The sequence below is a fragment of the Hibiscus syriacus genome, unplaced genomic scaffold (assembly GCF_006381635.1).
Source record: "Hibiscus syriacus cultivar Baekdansim isolate YM2019G1 unplaced genomic scaffold, ASM638163v2 tig00004072_pilon, whole genome shotgun sequence".
Lineage (NCBI taxonomy): Eukaryota > Viridiplantae > Streptophyta > Magnoliopsida > Malvales > Malvaceae > Hibiscus > Hibiscus syriacus.
The window spans coordinates 1,852,430-1,872,170 of record NW_024061998.1 but is presented as its reverse complement, the minus strand read 5'-3'; the positions used below and the strand labels follow the sequence as shown (position 1 = coordinate 1,872,170).

The 19,741-nt window shown below is 32.3% G+C and overlaps 2 protein-coding genes across 2 annotated transcripts; both read right to left on the bottom strand.

Annotated features, from left to right (window-relative positions):
• Positions 1 to 7,801: 7,801 nt before the first annotated feature.
• LOC120188784 (N6-mAMP deaminase-like) lies at positions 7,802 to 10,401 on the bottom strand. Its single transcript, XM_039192184.1, has 11 exons — positions 10,222 to 10,401; positions 10,041 to 10,111; positions 9,676 to 9,767; positions 9,527 to 9,586; positions 9,246 to 9,449; positions 9,097 to 9,173; positions 8,908 to 8,977; positions 8,691 to 8,804; positions 8,435 to 8,501; positions 8,181 to 8,285; positions 7,802 to 8,081 (listed from the first exon to the last, which is right to left on the bottom strand). The coding sequence occupies exons 1-11, from the start codon at positions 10,296 to 10,298 to the stop codon at positions 7,957 to 7,959; spliced, it is 1,062 nt and encodes a 353-aa protein (XP_039048115.1). The 5' UTR covers positions 10,299 to 10,401; the 3' UTR covers positions 7,802 to 7,956.
• Positions 10,402 to 13,549: 3,148 nt separating this feature from the next.
• LOC120188773 (beta-glucosidase 46-like) lies at positions 13,550 to 17,804 on the bottom strand. The gene is made up of 11 exons (XM_039192177.1): positions 17,592 to 17,804; positions 16,785 to 16,851; positions 16,613 to 16,671; positions 15,490 to 15,565; positions 15,338 to 15,412; positions 15,163 to 15,250; positions 14,820 to 15,072; positions 14,343 to 14,714; positions 14,078 to 14,180; positions 13,883 to 13,991; positions 13,550 to 13,787 (listed from the first exon to the last, which is right to left on the bottom strand). Exons 1-11 carry the CDS (start codon positions 17,754 to 17,756, stop codon positions 13,595 to 13,597), a joined length of 1,560 nt encoding a protein of 519 aa, XP_039048108.1. The 5' UTR covers positions 17,757 to 17,804; the 3' UTR covers positions 13,550 to 13,594.
• Between the last annotated feature and the right edge of the window lie 1,937 nt (positions 17,805 to 19,741).

Genomic DNA, 19,741 nt, shown 5'->3' with positions numbered 1-19,741 from the left:
ACATATTATTTTCATACCTTTATCACATAACTCATATAACTTTTTCTTGCATATTCATGTCCCATAATGCATATGGTATGGATTCATGTCATATATCATAATATGAAATACTATCATGTAACAAAATATTGAATCTAGACTTATCACAAGTCTAGAACTGAATAAAATACATATTCATGCTATGCATATGCACTCACCTAGATTTCTTTGTCTTTCCCTCGATTGATCCTACTTGTTGATGGTTCCGGAACTCGTTTAGGCTCGATATCTACGTAGTAATTCATTGATACTTATCAGTATACTAATTAATATATTCTAAACTATCATTTCTTAGGCTAAAAGAAAAGCCATTTTCATCTTTTAATGGAGGTATGCATCGATGCACTATACCATGCATCGATGCATAAATCCTATTCGATGTTTGTATTTAATGGGGATGCATCGATGCACTCCTTATTCATCGATGCATAAATCCTATTCGATGTTTTCTTTTTAAATTAATGTATCGATGCACTCCATGTGCATCGATGCACCTTAAACAATTTCTGGATTTATCATCGATGCATCGGTGTACAATGAATGTGCATCGGTGCACAATGAATGTACATCGGTGCACAATGAATATGCATCGATGCACATTGCCCAGAATTGTCATTTTAGCACAAAAATCTCTTATTAGTCTACTTAACACTTTATATTTCCCCTTTTTAATATATCCTTAACTTGCATACTCTTACTTAAACTAATTATTATCTATTCCATACTTTTGAAACTTAAAAATCCAATTCTCCGTATAGAATTTAAGAATCTAACCCAAATTCCAACATGTTCTAATTTGAATTCTAACACCTCATACTTCTTAGTTAGCTTTATGACAAGTCAAATTCCACTTCTAATTCTTATTAGGAACTCTAATCCAAGATTTCACTTTTCTACTTCCTTTATTTGATTCTTCATATTCTCCTCATCTTATGGTTTTAAGATAATCTAAGCTTTCCTTAAGCTTAGTTATCAACTAAGGATCAATAAGAAACCTTAAATTCATCAAGAATTTAATCAACAAGAAAACTCACCTTTAGCTTGGTCTCTCGATGGAGAAGAAGAAGTGAAGAAGAAGAGAAATCTGGAAACTTTGTTCTCTCATTTGCCTTCCACGTGGATTTAAATATCTCATCTAATATTAATTATTCCCTATTAAAAGACTCCTTTACCCCTTTAGTTCCTCCTTCTTTGTTAATTGATCCTACACAAAACATTCCCATTAAATCTTTCAACTATTCAATTTATCTACTTTGGTCACTGAATTTTATAATTTCACAATTTGATCACTAACCCGGTATGGAGGATGTTACATACCATACGGCGCCTCCTTTGATTTTCTCTTGAAACCCACTTCGGTTAAAAAGGCTCGAAAAACATAAATGAAAAGAGATGAAGTTGTTGGTAAACCCTTCAAACACCTTTCATTGATCCTTCACATGTGCTTGTCGATTTGTTCTTTGTGGTCTTATGTGGGAAACTGATGCAGGTTCTGTACTCTGCAAGTAAAGTCGAAGGAACTTCTATTACTGATGTCGATAACTGCACTGTATTAATTTTTTTAACCTGAAATGATGAGTAAAAGAGTGAGCTGTATAAAGCTCAGTGATACAGAACTACCAAATATGTTGAAGAACATATAAATAATGACAAGCATAAAATTTCCTTATTAATTCATGTATCTACAGATTTTCATGATGAGTTGAGATTCCATTGATATTTCTTCAGGTAACAAACAAGAATCTCATAGTTCAGAGGAAACGTTTAGAGATTAGGTTCAAGAGATTGAAAACAGATGTCTAGTGTGTTCCCATAAAACAAAAAATAGTTTAACAAAACAGCAGTAGTTTAATTCAGGAAACAAATTTTAAAATCAATGTAATACCATATACCCGAACACTCTGTATGAAATTCCCCAAAACATGCATCCATAAGGACTTACCCTAGACCCCTAGGATCTAGGAGTCCAATATGAATGACTAGAACAAAAAGGAATTACCAACTAGTTGAACGTCAGAGACTCTAGAATCCTACCCAACCAATACTCCACTATAAATTCGTTTAACAGTAACCAGTAATATCAGAGATAGGGATCCAGATATATTATATATCAGAAAACATAAATCAGATATTGGGTTTTTATTTAAAACACATAGTTACTCTCCAACTGTACACAAAATGAAAATCCCAGATTAAGCATCCATAAGGACTTACCCTAGACCCTAAGATCTTGGAGTCCAATATGGAAGATCATAACAGGCATCCATAAGGACTTACCCTAGACCCCTAGGACCTAGGAGTCCAATATGGAAGATCATAATAAAAAGAATGACCAGCTAGCTAAACATCATATTCTTCACACACTACCCAGACAGTACCCCAATAAAACAGTTTCAGATAACACCGATAAAATTAAGAGATCATAAATCAGACATTTTCCAGTAACAGTAATCTAGAGAATATATATCAGACAAATTAAAATTTTCATATCAGTAAAAAGAGAACTAAAGAAAATCAGTAATCAAAATCATGCTTTCAAAACTAGTTAAAACAAATAAATATAGCACACAAGGAACACACCAGATGGACCATATATTTTTCAGAGACACTTCATAGTCATTGGGAACAGAAAACATGAAACTTATGCAAATTGATCGAATTTCGGAACGATGTCCCTATTAAAAGGAACCGATTACTAACGGATCTAATTAGGCATTTAGAATTGATGTTTCATGACCATTCATGATTCAGGTGTATCAGGAAGGTATTCAAGAATTGATGTTTCATGACCATTCACGATTCAGGTGTATCAGGAAGGTATTCAAGAACCTTTATATCAGAGTTATTTAACATTCATAAATAATAGGAGTGATCCCATTATTCAGGCCATTAAGGGCATTTCGGACAGTTTGATTCCTTGAGAATTATTAACAATTTAACCCAAGAAAGGTCAATAGATGGTTTATAGTATTCAGAATTTATATTGAATTATCGACTTTAAGTCAAGTCAAATTAATCATTGCGATACTTGCTAATCATTGGGGCCGAAATACTTCACAGATATTCACTTCTTAATACTGTCTACACCAGTTAAATGAATCTCCCTTAGAATCAACATTGAATAGATCTTCAAAAGACGAACATGTATTTTGGTGGTGTTTAATTTATTTCTGAACTACAATAGTATCCAAAATAATCAACGTGCATGGGTCGAAATCTAAACTTTAAGGACGGTACGACACTTAGGTTTATTTTTGTCATTTCTAAGCACAAGGGTATTCCAGTTATTTTCTTCAATTCAGTTATATGCATCATTTCCAGTAATTTAGTCATCAAGTGTTTATTCCAGAATCAGAATTTCTAAGTCCTTTATCAAACAGATCAGGAACTTAAACAGATGGTCTAGGGATCATATTTCAATAGAAATTTCTATGTCATTTCTTATCGGTCTTTTAAATTTCCATAGCAGTTATTTGGGTCTTAACCGATTTATTATCATTATACTGAAAATCAATATGGATTCCAATTAATTGATACTTATTTAGCCCCCAAACATTTATTTATGCATCATGTAATACCCAAATATCATATCAGAGACTATACTGAAAAGATTTGAAAATTTAAGATTTATTTGAATAAGTGGTAAAAGATGAGAAAATGATTTGAAATAGTGTTTAGACTCATTTGTATCAATAGATAAATTAAGAGGACACTTTGGTCTTTTAATAGAGAGAAATAATTTAAAATATATTCTTATTAGGGATTTTAAATAGGAGAAAAAAGGAAAGTAAGGCATTTTCTATTCTTCTTCTTCTTTACGTGGGTAGTGCTCTCCTCTATGGTATAAGGTAAACTTCAAATAGTTAGTTATTCCTTTAAATTATGGGTTGCTTTGGTAACACTAAGTGATATGTAAGCTTAAGGAAGGATTAAAGAAGATTAAAACTAAGTGGTAGATGTTTTATATGAGATTTAAGGAAATGGATTTTTTGAATGATATGTTTATATGTGTTTTTATTGAGGTTTATTAGTAGAATTGACTTGTCAAAAGAATAAGAGTTTTAGAAGCATGAGATATGATTAAAAACATGTTAGAAAAATGATATGTTCTTGAGTTGAGATGTACAATGAAGATTAGATGTTAAAGGTGGCAAATAAGTAAAGTTAGTTGGGTTAAGTAAAAATGAGTTTAATGTATTGTTGGGTAAAAGTATAAGATTAGGAAAAACTAAATGAAAATCGAGCTGAAATGGTAAATGGGCAATGGTATCAATACTGATAAAACAATACCGATACTATATGTGTAAATAGGTAGAAATATGACGACCAATATCGGTACCGATGCAAGTGGTATCGATATTGATGAGGTATCGATATAAACAAGGGGAGACTATCCATATGGCCCATCTTTTAAAGGCATAAAGAGTTTTCCTTTAATATTTTAAAATAATATATTTATCAATGTGAATATTCAGTGAATGATATTAAAGAAAATGATGTATAGGTGAAATCTTTCTTAGTCTCTATTCGATTAATTGATTTCTCTTTCAAAGTAGTACTTGTTCTAAATGATATCATAATAAAACCTAGTATATGAATAAATGAATCGAGTAATTTTTTGATAGAAGCACTAATTTATTCAAAATAGGAAATATCTCAAATTATAATAAAGATTTACAATCACAATAATAAATTAAGCACATAATTAGGAAAATTTACTATAATCATTGAAACAAAACTAGTAACTTAAGATAACATAAGGACTATATAAGGAAAGATTAAATTTAACGAAGAAACTCGAACAACGATATATACAAACAAATCTGATCACATTGGCAAATGAACCATAAAAGGAGATCAAGCTATTGAAAACCACTGAAAAATCATAAATCAAATTCGAGCGACGTGAAAAGCTATCCATTAACACAAATCAGGTATCCAGATCCAATTCAAAGGTCCAAAGAAGAGAAGATCACAAGATATCAGATAAGCGCAATCTTGATCAGTCGTAGCGATATCAAATTAACCTTAGAAAAAATATAAATAAAACGGCCAAAGAACCGAAAATGCTAAAAAAACATAAGAAAATGTACCATAAAGGTAATGAAAACGTGCAACATGATACTTATTGAAAATTGAAAAACAAAAGAAAATAATATATGACATAGAAAAGAAAAAGAAAATAAAAATATCGACGGTCGAACCAATATTAAAGTTAGTGCGTCGCCGATCAACAAAGATGAAAAAGAAAAGAGATGACGACACACGAATTGAATCGAGATAAATATTGTTTAGATGAGAGACCTCAATAAACATAATAAACATAAACATAATAATAATAATAATAATAATAATAATAATAATAATAATAATAATAATAATAGACTGATATATAGATCTGAAAATAAGATAATTATATCCATAATTAGTAAAAGTCAATATAAAAGTTCTCAAGAACTTACAGTTGGTGTAAGAAATTAAATTTTAGAATTTATATGTCCAAATCATTATTTTTATGCCTTTTATAACCTCTTCCGTTTATATATAAATAATATTCATGTTAGCATGAACCAATTTACCTCAGCGGTTAAAGAAATCGTTATTCCTAAAGGTCATGGGTTCGAGTACCAGCAACTACAGCAGAGTGATTGAACGTTCATTGTCAAATGGTTGAGATTATTTAGAACATATACAACTTTGTAATCACCTTAGCTTAATCAAAAATAATATTCATGTTTTAATGTTATATTTTAAAATTAAAAAAATCAAACTTAATATCTATAATCAAAGAATTTTTTAACCTTCCTATACCGGAGAGGAAAAAATTGAAATAGAAGAACCAATATTAACTAGGAAATAGAAAATTAAACATTTCAATTATTTATGATTTCATAGTAACCCAAATTAACTAAAACTTAATTAGGGAAAATGACCACAAATAATAAACAAAAACTAAACACTTAACTTATAACATGTTTTGTCATGTTTGCATTGATTTCTTATCTTTATTTTTTTTAGATGTTAAAAAGGAGGAAAAAAAATAAAAATGATACAAAAACAATAAGGGAAATACTTGTACTTCAATTGTCATTGATAACAACACAGTCTGACGGTAATCGACGACGAGAGATTTTGAGCGAATTTTATAGTTAAATTGATATTTTATCTCAAATTTAATTTAAATTAACATTTTATCTAAAGTCTAAGGTTCAAACAAAAATTAATCATTTTAACATGTCACGTTATCAAAGTAAGAGGGTTAACAACTTAATGAACAAAATATAATAATTCGGTAACATAAATGTCCGAAATATAATATTTTTCTAACATTGATAATTAAAAATAGATAAAATTGAAACAGATGTGATCAAATTTATAGTTTACCCTAAATGTAGATATCTCAATTATGATATATATATATATATATATATATATATATATATATATATGAATATATATTATAGGATTAGGTTCAAATCAAACTTTATAAAATTAATAAGTTTTATATTAATTTATAACAATTAGATTTAAATAAATAAATAAATAGTTATATTTAATTAATATTTATAAACCATAAATAAATATTTATTTAACTCTCAGTAAAATAATTTCTTTAACTCAGAGTAAAATAATATTTTTTCCTTTTAAGGTTAAGATTTAAGATTTAGGGTTTTGAATTTAGATTTGAGATTTTGAGATTTAGGGTAAAAATGATATTGTTTTACCGTGAGTTAAATAAATATTTGTTTATGAGTTATAAATTTTAATCAAATTTAAGACATTTATTTATTTAAATCTAATAATTATAAATTAGTGCTAAACTTATTAATTTTACATAATAAAACTCATCCCTATATGTGTGTGTGAATTTATCTCATGAATTAAATTATTTTAGTGATTAATGAAATGATTATTATTCATAGAAGTTATAGGTTCGAACATCAGTAATTATAAGAATACATCATAATTTATTAAACATTTTACCACTCAACCAATCGTCCTTATTAAATAAAATTATTATTTTTATTTTATATAAATTTTTCACTCATAAATAATGAGTGTTCACAAATTTAATTTATTTTAAAACTTTAAAAATAAACCAAAAGAAGATAGGACAATTATCACGAGCCAATAGATTCAATCCATACACCTAAACCTATGTTTATCACCTTCAGTCTGCACATTGCTCAATCCGTACCCTTGAACTTTGGTGGAGCTATTTTCAACGAGATTAAATTATGTCAAATTAAAATAAAAAAAAATTAATTTAATTTTCAATTTAAAGGTATCACCGAGCAGAAATCATTGTCTCACTTTGAGTAGGTTCGAGTCCCGATACTTGCCTTCAATATAATATCTCTACTTAATAAATAAAAAGACACCATGCAAGACTAAACTCGAGTTAAAAAGAGTCTGGGCGGCAATAGGCATAAAACCTTTTGCCCAAATGCCCATCTTCAACATTGTATTATTTCAATGAGAGACATACACAAAGGCCAAGACCTGAAGCTGAAGCTGGCCTGCAACTAGAATCTCAACAATCATAGAAAGCAACATCAAGGGGTAGTTGACATTGGGTACCGAGTAACATCGACGACAAGATTTGGTTACAATAATAAGACACGTGTAGTTCGAACGAAAGAACACATTATCAGCAGGGAAGGGTTTGTTACGAGATCCAACCATGGCCCGTAAGATGAGCATGGAAGATACTCGAAAAAAGACATACGACTCTATGTCAAACATAGGATGAAATTCAGCCTAAAAAAATCAACAAAAGTCATATATAAATGATATGATATAGCACGGTCTCAAATTGCTTGCAACTGAAATTGGAACAACAATGTTACCAATGCCCTATAATTATAAAGTATGCTCAGTAGGAAGTATAATTATGCTTATGATATCGATACCGACTCATAAATCCAGCTTCTCGGCGGATGCTTTGAATGTTGCTCTTAAATCTGCCTTTACTCCATCATCAGAAAATATGAAATCAATAGCATTTTCAGCAAGCTGAAACATTTCGGTCTTTCCGAGACCTGGGGAAAGCAGCAGCAGCAGGGTAAATCATCAATGAGCACATAAACAAATTATTTGCCGTATACCCTTCATACATGCAAGTTAAATATTCCACTTACTGAATGCAGAGGACGCAAGACCGTACTCTCTGGAAAGACTGGTGGAGAAAACCCCAGAATCGTCTGTGCAGAGAGCCAAAGGATGTTTTGCCTTGTATAGATCAACTGCAATACCGTTTCACACAGTAGATTCGTCTAAATGAGAGAACGAAACAAAAAAAGCAAAACATGCTCGAAAACTTTGAGAATAGCAGATTACATATACTTGCAAAGTATCTACTAAAAGAGTTGAAACAGAAGCATATAAGCCTGACCGAAATGATGAATATCTATTGAAGAAATCGTTTCCGTCCTGATATTGGATGTCAAACAAATCTCAACCTGGAAAAGGTTTTTACGAAACGAAAGAGGAGATCTTAGGTCGCTAAACATTCTAAAACCAAAAAAAAAAGTCGGCCTACAATAAATCAACCAATGTACCAAGTGATATATCACACTCAAAGCAATCTATTAAGTAAATGGTTTTGAAATTCGGGTATCAACATATGTACTAAGTGATAAACATCTTACGGGGATTTTCACTGATTTCAACTTTCTCCAGTTTTCCTTGTCGAAGCAACAAGCATGACCGATCCTATGTGGAAGAAAGTCTATCATTGCTTTGATTTCCTCTTGGTTAGGTACCTACAAGCACTAAGATATGAAAGTAAACTAGTAGGTGTTATTTCAAATACTATAAAGCAAGCTAGTACTATGAAAGTTTCAAGAAGTAGGAACGAACGCGCACCTCTCCGCAGTGAAGAGTGATATAGAGACCCTGCTCCGTAGCAAACTTTAACGCAGGCAAGAACGTATCCCTACATCAGATGCTAATAAAATTTAAAATACACAATCATGGGTAAACTAGTACAGAATTAACAGTATTCATGACCGACTATTTAGCGGCAACAAGAAGAAAGTGTTTGCGTATGAATACCAACTGCCAACAATTGGGTTTCCGGAGAGATCAATGCCGACTACCCCTAAATCCCTCATTTCCAGTGCAAGCTTAACCTAAGAAAATAAGATATAGTTATATTTATAGAACAAATAACAAACTTTCCAAAAACTGCAATCTTAACTTACGGTTTCCATGGCAGCTTCGGTGCTCTCACGTCGGTCGATGCTGAGAAGAAACCTTACATATATCTTCTTTCGAGCAGTTCCATTAACTGTATCGGTCTTCAATCCAGTAGGTGAATAATCAACATCGACTGAACTGACAGCTCTTAAACCCTCCATCACGGCATCCATATACGATCGTTTGCTCATTCCTATAGAATCATTTCTCTGCACAACGTTTCCATGATTTCATTAGCTCAAAAACAAACTACATCCCATGAATCAAAAACAGTTAATCAAAGTACCTTAGGAGTTGTTCTAAGCTCGAGGTATACAACATTCTCGGAAGCAAAATCCTCAATGACCTGTATGTCCAAATAGCAACAAAGTATGAGAGGATTCACAACACAATGAACTACGCTAAAAGATACGTTCAAGTGGAAAGCTTCATTACTTCTCTCGTAATCCTTGTAATGGTCGAGTGATCGGTAGTGAGAATGTGGATGAGGTCAAACAGCTTGAACACTTCATGTAGTGTACGGTCATCTGAACCGAAAGAAAAAACATATAGGAATGTTCCCAAATACCAATCTTTTAACACACGCACACACTAAAATCAAACCCCATTTTCCGAATTGTGTAAAAGGATTAATTGAATCGATAAACAACTCAACCCCAAACCACACTCAAGTAGCTAAACTCACTCTTATCGACTCGAATTTCGATCTATGATGCCGAAGAACAACGAGTTCGAGTTCTAGATAATAAAATAGAGGACTAAATCATTAAGAAAAGGAAGAGGAAGAAACATATATATACCTTTCATTATAACATTCTCCACATCTGAGAAAACAATGACACCCTTTTCACCCAAAGCTCTAGCAAGTTCACTGTCAAGAAGACAACAAAACATCTAATTCAGCTTTCAGAATTCAGAATAACAAAGACAAGTTGAAAACCTTAAAAAATAAAGAGAGGGAAAAAAGGGTTGTAAGCTCACAATAGAGTAGAGTTCCTAACTGAACCATTGAGGTGAGCATGAAGTTCAACCTTTGGCATCGAAACGCACCACTCCATGTGTTTTCTCTGTTCATATTTTTTTGCTGGATTTTTCCTTTAGATTTAGCTAAAGAGTTCACCTTTACGGAGTTGGGTGCTGGGTTTTTCAACAGGGGATACGTTTCGGGATGTGATAGATTGAGTATTTTTGGGTACTTTTTTAAGCTTCCTATCAGACAAGATGGTCAAAGAACAGGACAAAAACACAAGCCGACAAAGAAAGGACATAGAATTTTCTGCAATGGGCCCCAAGAGACAGGAACCTACGATTTGTTGGGCTTTCAGTGTCTGAAATCCGATATTAAGATCCAAATTTCCTGGTTGGAAGAGACTGGCTGGATGCAAGTCATGCAGCCATTCCGCATATATGATATATCCGATTTGTTTTTCTTGGTCGGATACTGTGGATTTATTCGGATTTAAAGGTTAAAATTATTAGTTATTACGAATTTAGAGAAGATGAAAATATATATTTTTGGATATTCATTATTTGAATTCGACATCAGACTAGAAAATAAAAAATATATTTGCTTCCAAGAGCATTTTAACCTTGATCATCCATAATGTTAGTGGTGTTGTGTCTTTCCTCTCTAAAAGGGTCACTAACTTCCTAAAGATAGTTAATATATTAGAATGATTAAACCATCATAACCTACACGAAGCGTATAAAAAATTTATTCCTCTTAACATTATTACGTCACGTATGATATCGTGTGGAAAAAAATAAATATGGATATATTTTCATCTAGTAAGGGGACGCTCTCTCTTTTTTCTATCACTTTCTCTTGCTCCGATTAATGAAAGATCCTTTGAGACAAAATCAAACTAACTAGTGATTCTTCGTCCACATCAAAAAAGGTGAATCATCAATTGTCGGACAACCTCTATATTTCTCATCATCTAAACCAACGTAAACCACCACCTCATATGCTGTTCATCAACCTTCGATGTATAATGAGAATGGACTAACTTGCACTCGAAAGAATAAGTCATGATGTAAAACCCAAACATGCAACCTCACCGGGGCCGTGGCTGGGGCGGCGTGAACTGCGCGACCGCGCAGGGCCCCAAAAAATGGGGCCCCAAAAAAGTAAATATATAGTGGCGTTTTTCCAATAAACGCCACTATAGATGGACCTATTGCGACGTTTTTTTCAAAAAAACGCCACTATTATTGCGGCTTTATTGATAAAACGCCATTATAGATGGATCAATCGCGGTGTTTGTCAAGAAAATGCCACTATTGTTGCCCCGATATCGAATATATCTAAAAAATATGGATCCCTTTATAAAAATTTGTACAAGCCCCGAAAACCCTACCACGGCCCTAAACCTCACCCTCGTATTTTGAGTTGGAAGCAAAATCAGTTAGCGCAAAGAAAAAAATACTACTCTCAAACTCGGGATGATCATTTAGAAAGCCGAAAGCAAGGTGCTATTTGAACAAGGTAAGAGTCATCGAAAGACGTGGATAAAAACATGCAAGTACCTTCATGAGGAGAGAATGAGTAAAGAAAGTCGTTTTAAGGAGGGCGAGATAAACACAAACAATTCTAATCTCACCCGAAGGAGTGCGAGATGAGCACATATAATCTTAATCCAACTAAGAGGAGTGTGAGATGAATACGTACAACTTCAGTAACACGTCAAAGAAATGTAAGATGAGATATATAATCTCAATCACACATCGATGAGTTCTCATATAAAGCTTTATAGTTAATATAACAAATTATCATTATGAGCATGTTGTAATCGTATGTAAATAAAATAGTAGTATCAATGTTTTAATATTAAAGGTTAAGGTGGACCATTTGATCGCAGGGTTGAGATCCCTTAGTTATGCAAATTTAATATGATAGGTCGAACATCAGTAACTGTAGCATTCATGCTATAGATCAAAGGAGATTCGTAGTTTAATGTTTAATTTAAAAAAAAAAAACTAATCATACTGGCTCATGATATGCTGACTTTGTAGTTTAATGTTTAATTTCAAAAATGTTTTAGTTAGGTTAATGTTAAAAAGAAAAAAAAATCAATTAATAAATTTTAAGTAGTTCGGTTCGGTCGATTAATCGAATTGACTAACTGAACATCACTAAAAATCGTATTTCTAGTTGAATGAAAATATATCTTTGTAGTTTAATGTTTATTTCAAAATGTTTTAGTTAGGTTAATGTTAAAAAGAAAAAAAATCAATTAATAAATTTTAAGTAGTCGGTTCGGTCGATTAATCGAATTGACTAACTGAACATCACTAAAAATCGTATTTCTAGTTGAATGAAAATATATTTTCATCAGATAAAAAATAAAGGTCAATAATATGAGTGGTTTCTTATATTTTTTGTCTATTCGATTTTAGTTATCTATTTTAAAAATATTTATTTTTAGTCACTTTTATTTTCTATCCGTCTTGGTCACTGAACCATTAATTGTCATCACTTGGTTGACGTGATACGTTAATAAAATTTATTAAATTTTAATTAAACCCCTTAATTGTTTATAGAATATAAATGTAACCTTAAATTTTACATAAAAAATAATATAAATCATAAACTTTATATAAAATATTAATTTAATTATTGAATTAGTGAAAATTCACATTATTGACCATCATCACTTATCATCTTCTTCGATCACCGTTAATTGCCACCACCAATCAACCATGAGCCCAAAATTTCTACTTCATTCCTCCTCGTGTCAAAATTAATTTTACTGCCCCCCCCCTTCTTGTTGATATTAAGTTTAATTACTCACAATGTAGATTTCCCTATATCCCTCCATTTTGTTTACCTCGCCCTTGTGCGTATAAGTTAATTACTCTTCCCCCTCACCCCTCCAAATAATCACTAGGTTCCTCGAATATTTGAAACTTCTTAATTATTTCATTTTTAAAATTCTTATTAATATATTACAAAAACGCTATACCAACAACCAATTGGTCTAGTAGGATAAAACACTAGATTCTTTAAGTAAGGTCAAGAGTTCGAAGTTTGACATTTGCGTATGAAGCAAACTGGGTTAGGAGGATCGCCCCCATAATGGGCCTCTGCAACACCCGGTCTGAATTAGTCGATCAATATATCGCTAATACCAATGATTAATAAAAAAACGCTATGACAAAATATACCGTCAAACGTAAGAATTTATATCAAAATTTGCATATTTAAAAAGTTATATTAAAATTTAAGGGGTACGGAATTATATTATTAATGAAAAATATAAAGAAAACATCTAAATTATATGACAATTTAAAATTTTTATGGCGTGATTGCACCTCGTAACACTCCCCTCGATCCATCCTTGTACGGACACAATCAACTGTCTCGGATTTTTACATTGGCATGCTCTGCAATGAAATTCTTGTACCAAGTTGCAGAAAACTTGGGTGTTCTCGCCAGTGTCTTCAAATCAACATGGTGAAGTCCGAATCTTCTTGTGAACCCAAATTCCCATTCGAAATTGTCTAGCAAAGACCAAGCAAAATAGCCCCTAACATCTGCTCCTTTCCTGAATGGCAGACACAAACTGATCAGTTAACAGGCAAGAAACATAAGCAATTAATGTAATGATTAGTTTCTTTCTCATTTGCTTTTTTCCCCCACCTGATTGCTGTTGATAGAGAATCCAAGTATCCAGCCATGTATTTGGCTCGTCTGGTGTCTTGTAAGGAATCTTCAATGGTGGAATTTGGTTTGGTCACCTCACCATATCCTAAAATCAAGCATGATACATGTATGAGTGTCCCCAAAAAAAAGCTATTAGATTGAACTTTGAGGGACAATTTTGTCTCATCATACCATTTTCTGTGATGATCATTGGGATGTTGTTGTATCTCTTTTTAAGATAGGTTATGATCTTTTCCATTCCTCTAGGGTAAACATGTAGCCATTCCACATCAGTCTGCATAGCAAAAAGATTTAGCTTCTGGGATCAAGTTGTTATACAAGTATGTCACGACCGACCGACCGACCGACCGACCGGGAGCCTTCAGTTCCCTAGGCTGCATCATAGTGTATTGGTCGGTCGTGATGTTTCAACAGGCGAAAGAATAAGATAACATACAGGTTCTCCTATTGGGATGCCGTTTTTCTGTGAATTTTGTCTCCATAACCCTTCAGTCCTTGAGGTTCCTGTCCCCGGTTCACACACGGAGAACATACAATCCTGGACATAATAGCTTGTATAATGGTTAATTCCGATGAAATCCACTCCTTTCTTCAGCATTTCCTTCTCGGTTTTCGAAAATTCTGGTAAAGTAGACCCTAAAATGCTTTGCATTACAGGAGGATATCTACCAAAAACAACAGGGTCTAAGAACCAATCAATAGTGAAGGATTGAGCTCTTTGTGCTGCTAGCTTGTCAGCTATGGAGTTGCTGATGGGTTCAAACCATGCCCCGTTGACAACAATTCCAATGCTTCCACCTTGCTTGGCCTAAAACAATTCATCATTTAAGAAAAAATAAATAAAATGCAAGTCTACATTTAAGCATTTAAGCAAATGGTGCATTTAGAGTTTTTTTAGTGCCATTTGATATACCTGGTATTTGGATCTGTAAATATTAACAGCTGCTGCATGGGATAAGATAATGTTTTGAGCTGCTATGAAAGGCTCATTCTCTGAATCACCATCGGTACAATTTCCAAATGGAAACGAGCATCGCGAAGGCGGGAAAGTCCCTACTCGATACCCGAACTTGACCTGAAAATTGGGTTCATTGAAAGTGATCCAATACTTCACCCTGTCTCCAAATGACTGGAAGCACAAATCTGCAAAATATGCAAAATCCAGTCTGCAAAAATGAAAGTTAAGGGAAAAAAAACATTAGAGAGAATACAAGTTACCATTTCATTTAAAAAAAAAAGGAAAATAGATTATTTACTGTGATTCAGGACTCAGCCAACTTCCATATCTGTCCTCCATCTCTTGGGGAAGATCAATATGATTCAAAGTTACAAATGGTTGAATCCCTGTAGAAAATGGCCAAATCTGCAGTTATTTATGCATTGTTTTTGAAGAAAATTTCATTCATGAAATGCAAATATATGTAAATATACCTTTAAGCATGAGAGCATTGATTAGCTTGTTGTAGAAATGGATGCCTGCTAAGTTGACATTGCCAAACCTTCCCTCTGATATGAAATTGGAGATAATGATTAGATATCAGAATATTTGATTAAACATCAATGGTGTGTTTCAAAGGGCTTACTGGGTAAAATTCTTGCCCAGGAAATAGAGAAACGATAGCTGTCGACTCCAAGTGAGGCCATTAGATCAATGTCTTCCTATATATCAAATGAACAACTCTAAGTCACCTTCTAATTCTCTCTCACATTTTCTGAGAATAAACAAGATACTCGTGATATTTTTTGTGAGTTCCTTTTTTGTTATAGTATATATATATATATATATATATATTCAAATTATTTTGTTAGTCCTTTTACAATGCATAAATTGCAGATTTAGTTCTTGTACTCTAAGTTGATCACTATTGTTTCATGTAATTTTCAAATTTTCGAATTCTGTTCCTACACAAGTAGTAATCATTAAAATTGTTAGGTTAAATTATGTTATTTGCTCATGTACTATACGTAAGTCATAAATTTTATACTTTCTAATTTGATCATTTTTAATCACGGTAATTTATTTCTATTGTTCATGCATCTTTTAATTCGAAAGAATATGGCAACATAAAAGCTTTGGGATCAATTTAGAATGAGAGTCATAGTTTGGGGATGAAACTGAAAAATTTAAAAGTTTTAAGACTAATTTAGAATTAGAGTCATAATTTGAGAATGAAATTAGAATATTTAAAAGTTTAAGGATCAATTTAGCACAAGTCATAGTTTAGGAATTAAATTAGAATATTTAAAAGTTTAAGGACTAATTTAAAATGAAGGTTACAGTTTGGGGACATATGAAATTAGTCATAGCTTAAGGATGAAATTAGAAGAATCAAAAGTTCAAAGATCAATTTAGAATAAGTCATAGTTTGAGGATGTATGGTGCAATTAATTCATATGTCCCCAAACTATAACCTTCATTTTAAATTGATCCTTAAACTTTTGAATATTCTAATTTAATTCCTAAACTATGACTCTTATTATAAATTAGTCATTAAACTTTTGAACATTCTAATTATCCCTAAATTATGACATTCATTCCTCATGCTCGAACCTGAAACCTTAAGGAATAATAACAATTCTTTTACCATCGAAGTCGCTTGGTTCTTGCTCAGAAGAAATCACTTTAAATGTATAAAATTACTTATCAATTTATTGATGATGTATCTGCATATAATTTAAATGTATAAAGTACAAAAGTAAGCTTACCAAATAGCGATGATAATGATCCAACGCTATGTCTCCATTGCTTCCATCGACGACGTTTCCTGCAATACATTCCCTCTTTTTTTTTGTTAAACGTGGAAAACATCATTTTCAATAGACAAGAGAAAGCTTCAAATCCAATGTTGAATGCCGGTGAAGAAAGCTAAGAAATCACCTGGCTTATGGGTATAAACATCCCAGTTGTTCAATCCTTTGCCATCACTCAAGTAACCACCTTCATACTGCCAGAAATATAAGAAAAAAGTCTACATATACAACCAGAAATGGACCGAGGAGTCTCACCAGGACAATTCTCTCTTGAAAATTTTAAATTTTTATATGATTTAAATATTTTCTATTAATAATTTATTTTTATTTCTATTTTTAAAATTTTATAAATTTTCCTACTTAAATTTTATAAGTTTATTATTGACATAAAATTATGTGTTCGTTATACAATTTTATATATGTATGAACTAAGTGACCTCAGTGGTTAAACATATGATTGTTATCCTTGGAGGTCTTAAATTCGAACATGATATTTATAGGAATATTTGAGCGTTAATTATTAAAGAGACTTTCAAATTTATATTACCTTATAATCATTTTTAAGGGCGGACCTCTGTTGGGGTCCAAAGGGCCATGCCCCTATAAATTTTTTTATGTTCGATAGATTAGTATTTTAGTTTATTTAAAAATATGTATTCGAATTAAAAATATAAAAATTTATTAAATATTTAATTAAGTAGGGGCCGGATTAAAGAAGGATAATTCAATATTCTCAAATTTTTTCAATAATAATTTAGATTATTGTAAATTTAAATATTAAACAGATTAAATATAGTCTTCTTAAATAAGTTTAATATTTCTGTATTTGCTAATATTTAATCTTGATCCGTCCCGATCACTTTGACTAATAAAGAACTATATACATATATATCGAATAGGATAAAGAGATTGAAAGAATGGTGAGAAAGCAAACCTGGTAAGCAGCAGAGGCTGTCCCGAAGAGAAAATTTGGAGGAAACGGAGATGGGTTATTACCAAAGCTTTGTTTCAGAGTCAGCAGCTCCGATGAAATTGGAAGAGGCATTAACACGAGCATATGGAAGGCAAGGTAACCAATGCAAAGCAAAGAAAACTCCATGGCTTTGTAATATACCCAATTTGCCGGTGCTTCAGCGAATAAGCCATCACCAAATCTCAATGCTTATATAGAAGGATTATTGTAAGAATTGATAAGATTTGGATGCAATGAATGGTGTCTGGCAGTTGCTTTCTTGCTTGCATGCCAACCTTGACCCTTGACAATAATATTATATTATAATATTGGAGTTCTTTGTAAACCCCCCTTGGGTATATTTTTACGGGATTTGACCAAAGTCTGATTCAAAAAGAAGGAAGAAGTATGTTTATGGTGAAATTTTGATTTGTCACTCTAATATGTTATTATTTAAAATTTAATCCATCTACTCTATTTTTATAATAATTGAGTCATTCTGCTATTATAATATCATTAGTTAATCTAGATATTGAATTTAGACTCCACAAACATGCATATTTATATACGAATGTGATTCTGAACAGTAAACTTTAACACTTAACTTTTAATTTCTAAATCTTAAATCGTCATCTCTAAATCCTTATAAAACAAAGGGTAAACTACATTAATGGTCACTAGAATTTGAGTAAGTTTTTTCTTTCCTCACTGAATTTTCAAAAGTTATAAATTGGTCACTAAGATTATTGATTTGTAACAAAATGGTCACTCGACGTTAATCTTTGTTAACCTCAGTAACAGAAAGGTGAGTTGGACTGTTGACTGCCCCCTAGAGAACCATTAGAGTCCTTGTGTGATGATTCGGTCACTTTAGTAACTTTACGTTGATGAAGAAGCATCTTCGACAGAGGCGGATGCACTAAGTCCCATAGAGGTCATGTGCATCCCATTATTTTGGGAAATTAGTTAAATCTAGTATAATGTTATAAGAAAAAAAGAAAAAAAATTGCATACTCATTATTTATAAGAAAAATACTAAATTTTTTGACTCCGTTATTAAATTTTTGGATGCGCCACTGATTTTCGAACACCAATAGAGTTCACGACTTAGCAAAAGATCGTGACAGTGGAGAGAAACCATCGGCAAAATTCAAACCAGAGGAGACGAAAGTAGAAGAAAAGAAAGCAGAGGAAAGCCAAAGGAAGATGCACCCAAAGCTGGAGAGAAATCAAACCCACCCCCAAGCGGAGACTAGAAAATCTAAGGGCATAACTATCGCTGCCAATCAATAGTCGTCGCCTCCGATGACAACTCCTCTACTGTAAGAAGTGAAGAACTCTCCATTAACACATAAAGAATAGCAAAAATCAATGAAGGTAGCAGCAAAAACCAAAATTGAAACGAGTAAAAGCACTCAACTTGTCATTAATGAGTTATAACCTCGACCACTATCCAGTGACCATACCTGCACCGCCTTTGTTCTCGTAGACCGTATCCTATTTTTATACGTCCTTGTTAAAGCAAAACAAACCAACAAAGAACCATCTTGGTAGCAGTAAAAGGTTGCAATTTTTTCATTAGTGCAAATCTCTCCATACTGTTTTTATTTATGTTTCTCACCCTAAAATCTAAAGTTTAAGTTGTTTACAAAGACATGTAAAAGAATTCGGTCTAAAGTCTCTCACTCTACGTTGCATAAGTCACTCACTCTACGTTGCATAAGTCACTCACTTTTATCCCTGTTCGGAACTAGGCGTGTCTTTTATTTTTATCGGAATAGATACCATGTCCCATTCATGCAATTCAAATCTTTGTCTTTGCTTAATTACTGTCTTCTAACAAAATGAGGCACTCATTTAATCCTCCGTGTAAGCTCATCACTTTGTTGCTGTTGTAGAAAACATGGTTTAAAACACCTTCAATTTAAATTTTAACAAGCCAACAAAGAACCAGCTTTTCTCCTTAATGCCAAATTAGTTATCGTACTCACAGCATGTCCCTTTAATGGCTTTTAAAGACCCTCGAATGAATTGTATTTGGGTAAAAATCGTAACCTGTTAAGTGTTGTTGGCTTGGTTTTAGAAGGCGTCAATGAGTTAATTGATTCAAGGTAATTAAGGAGTGTGTTAAA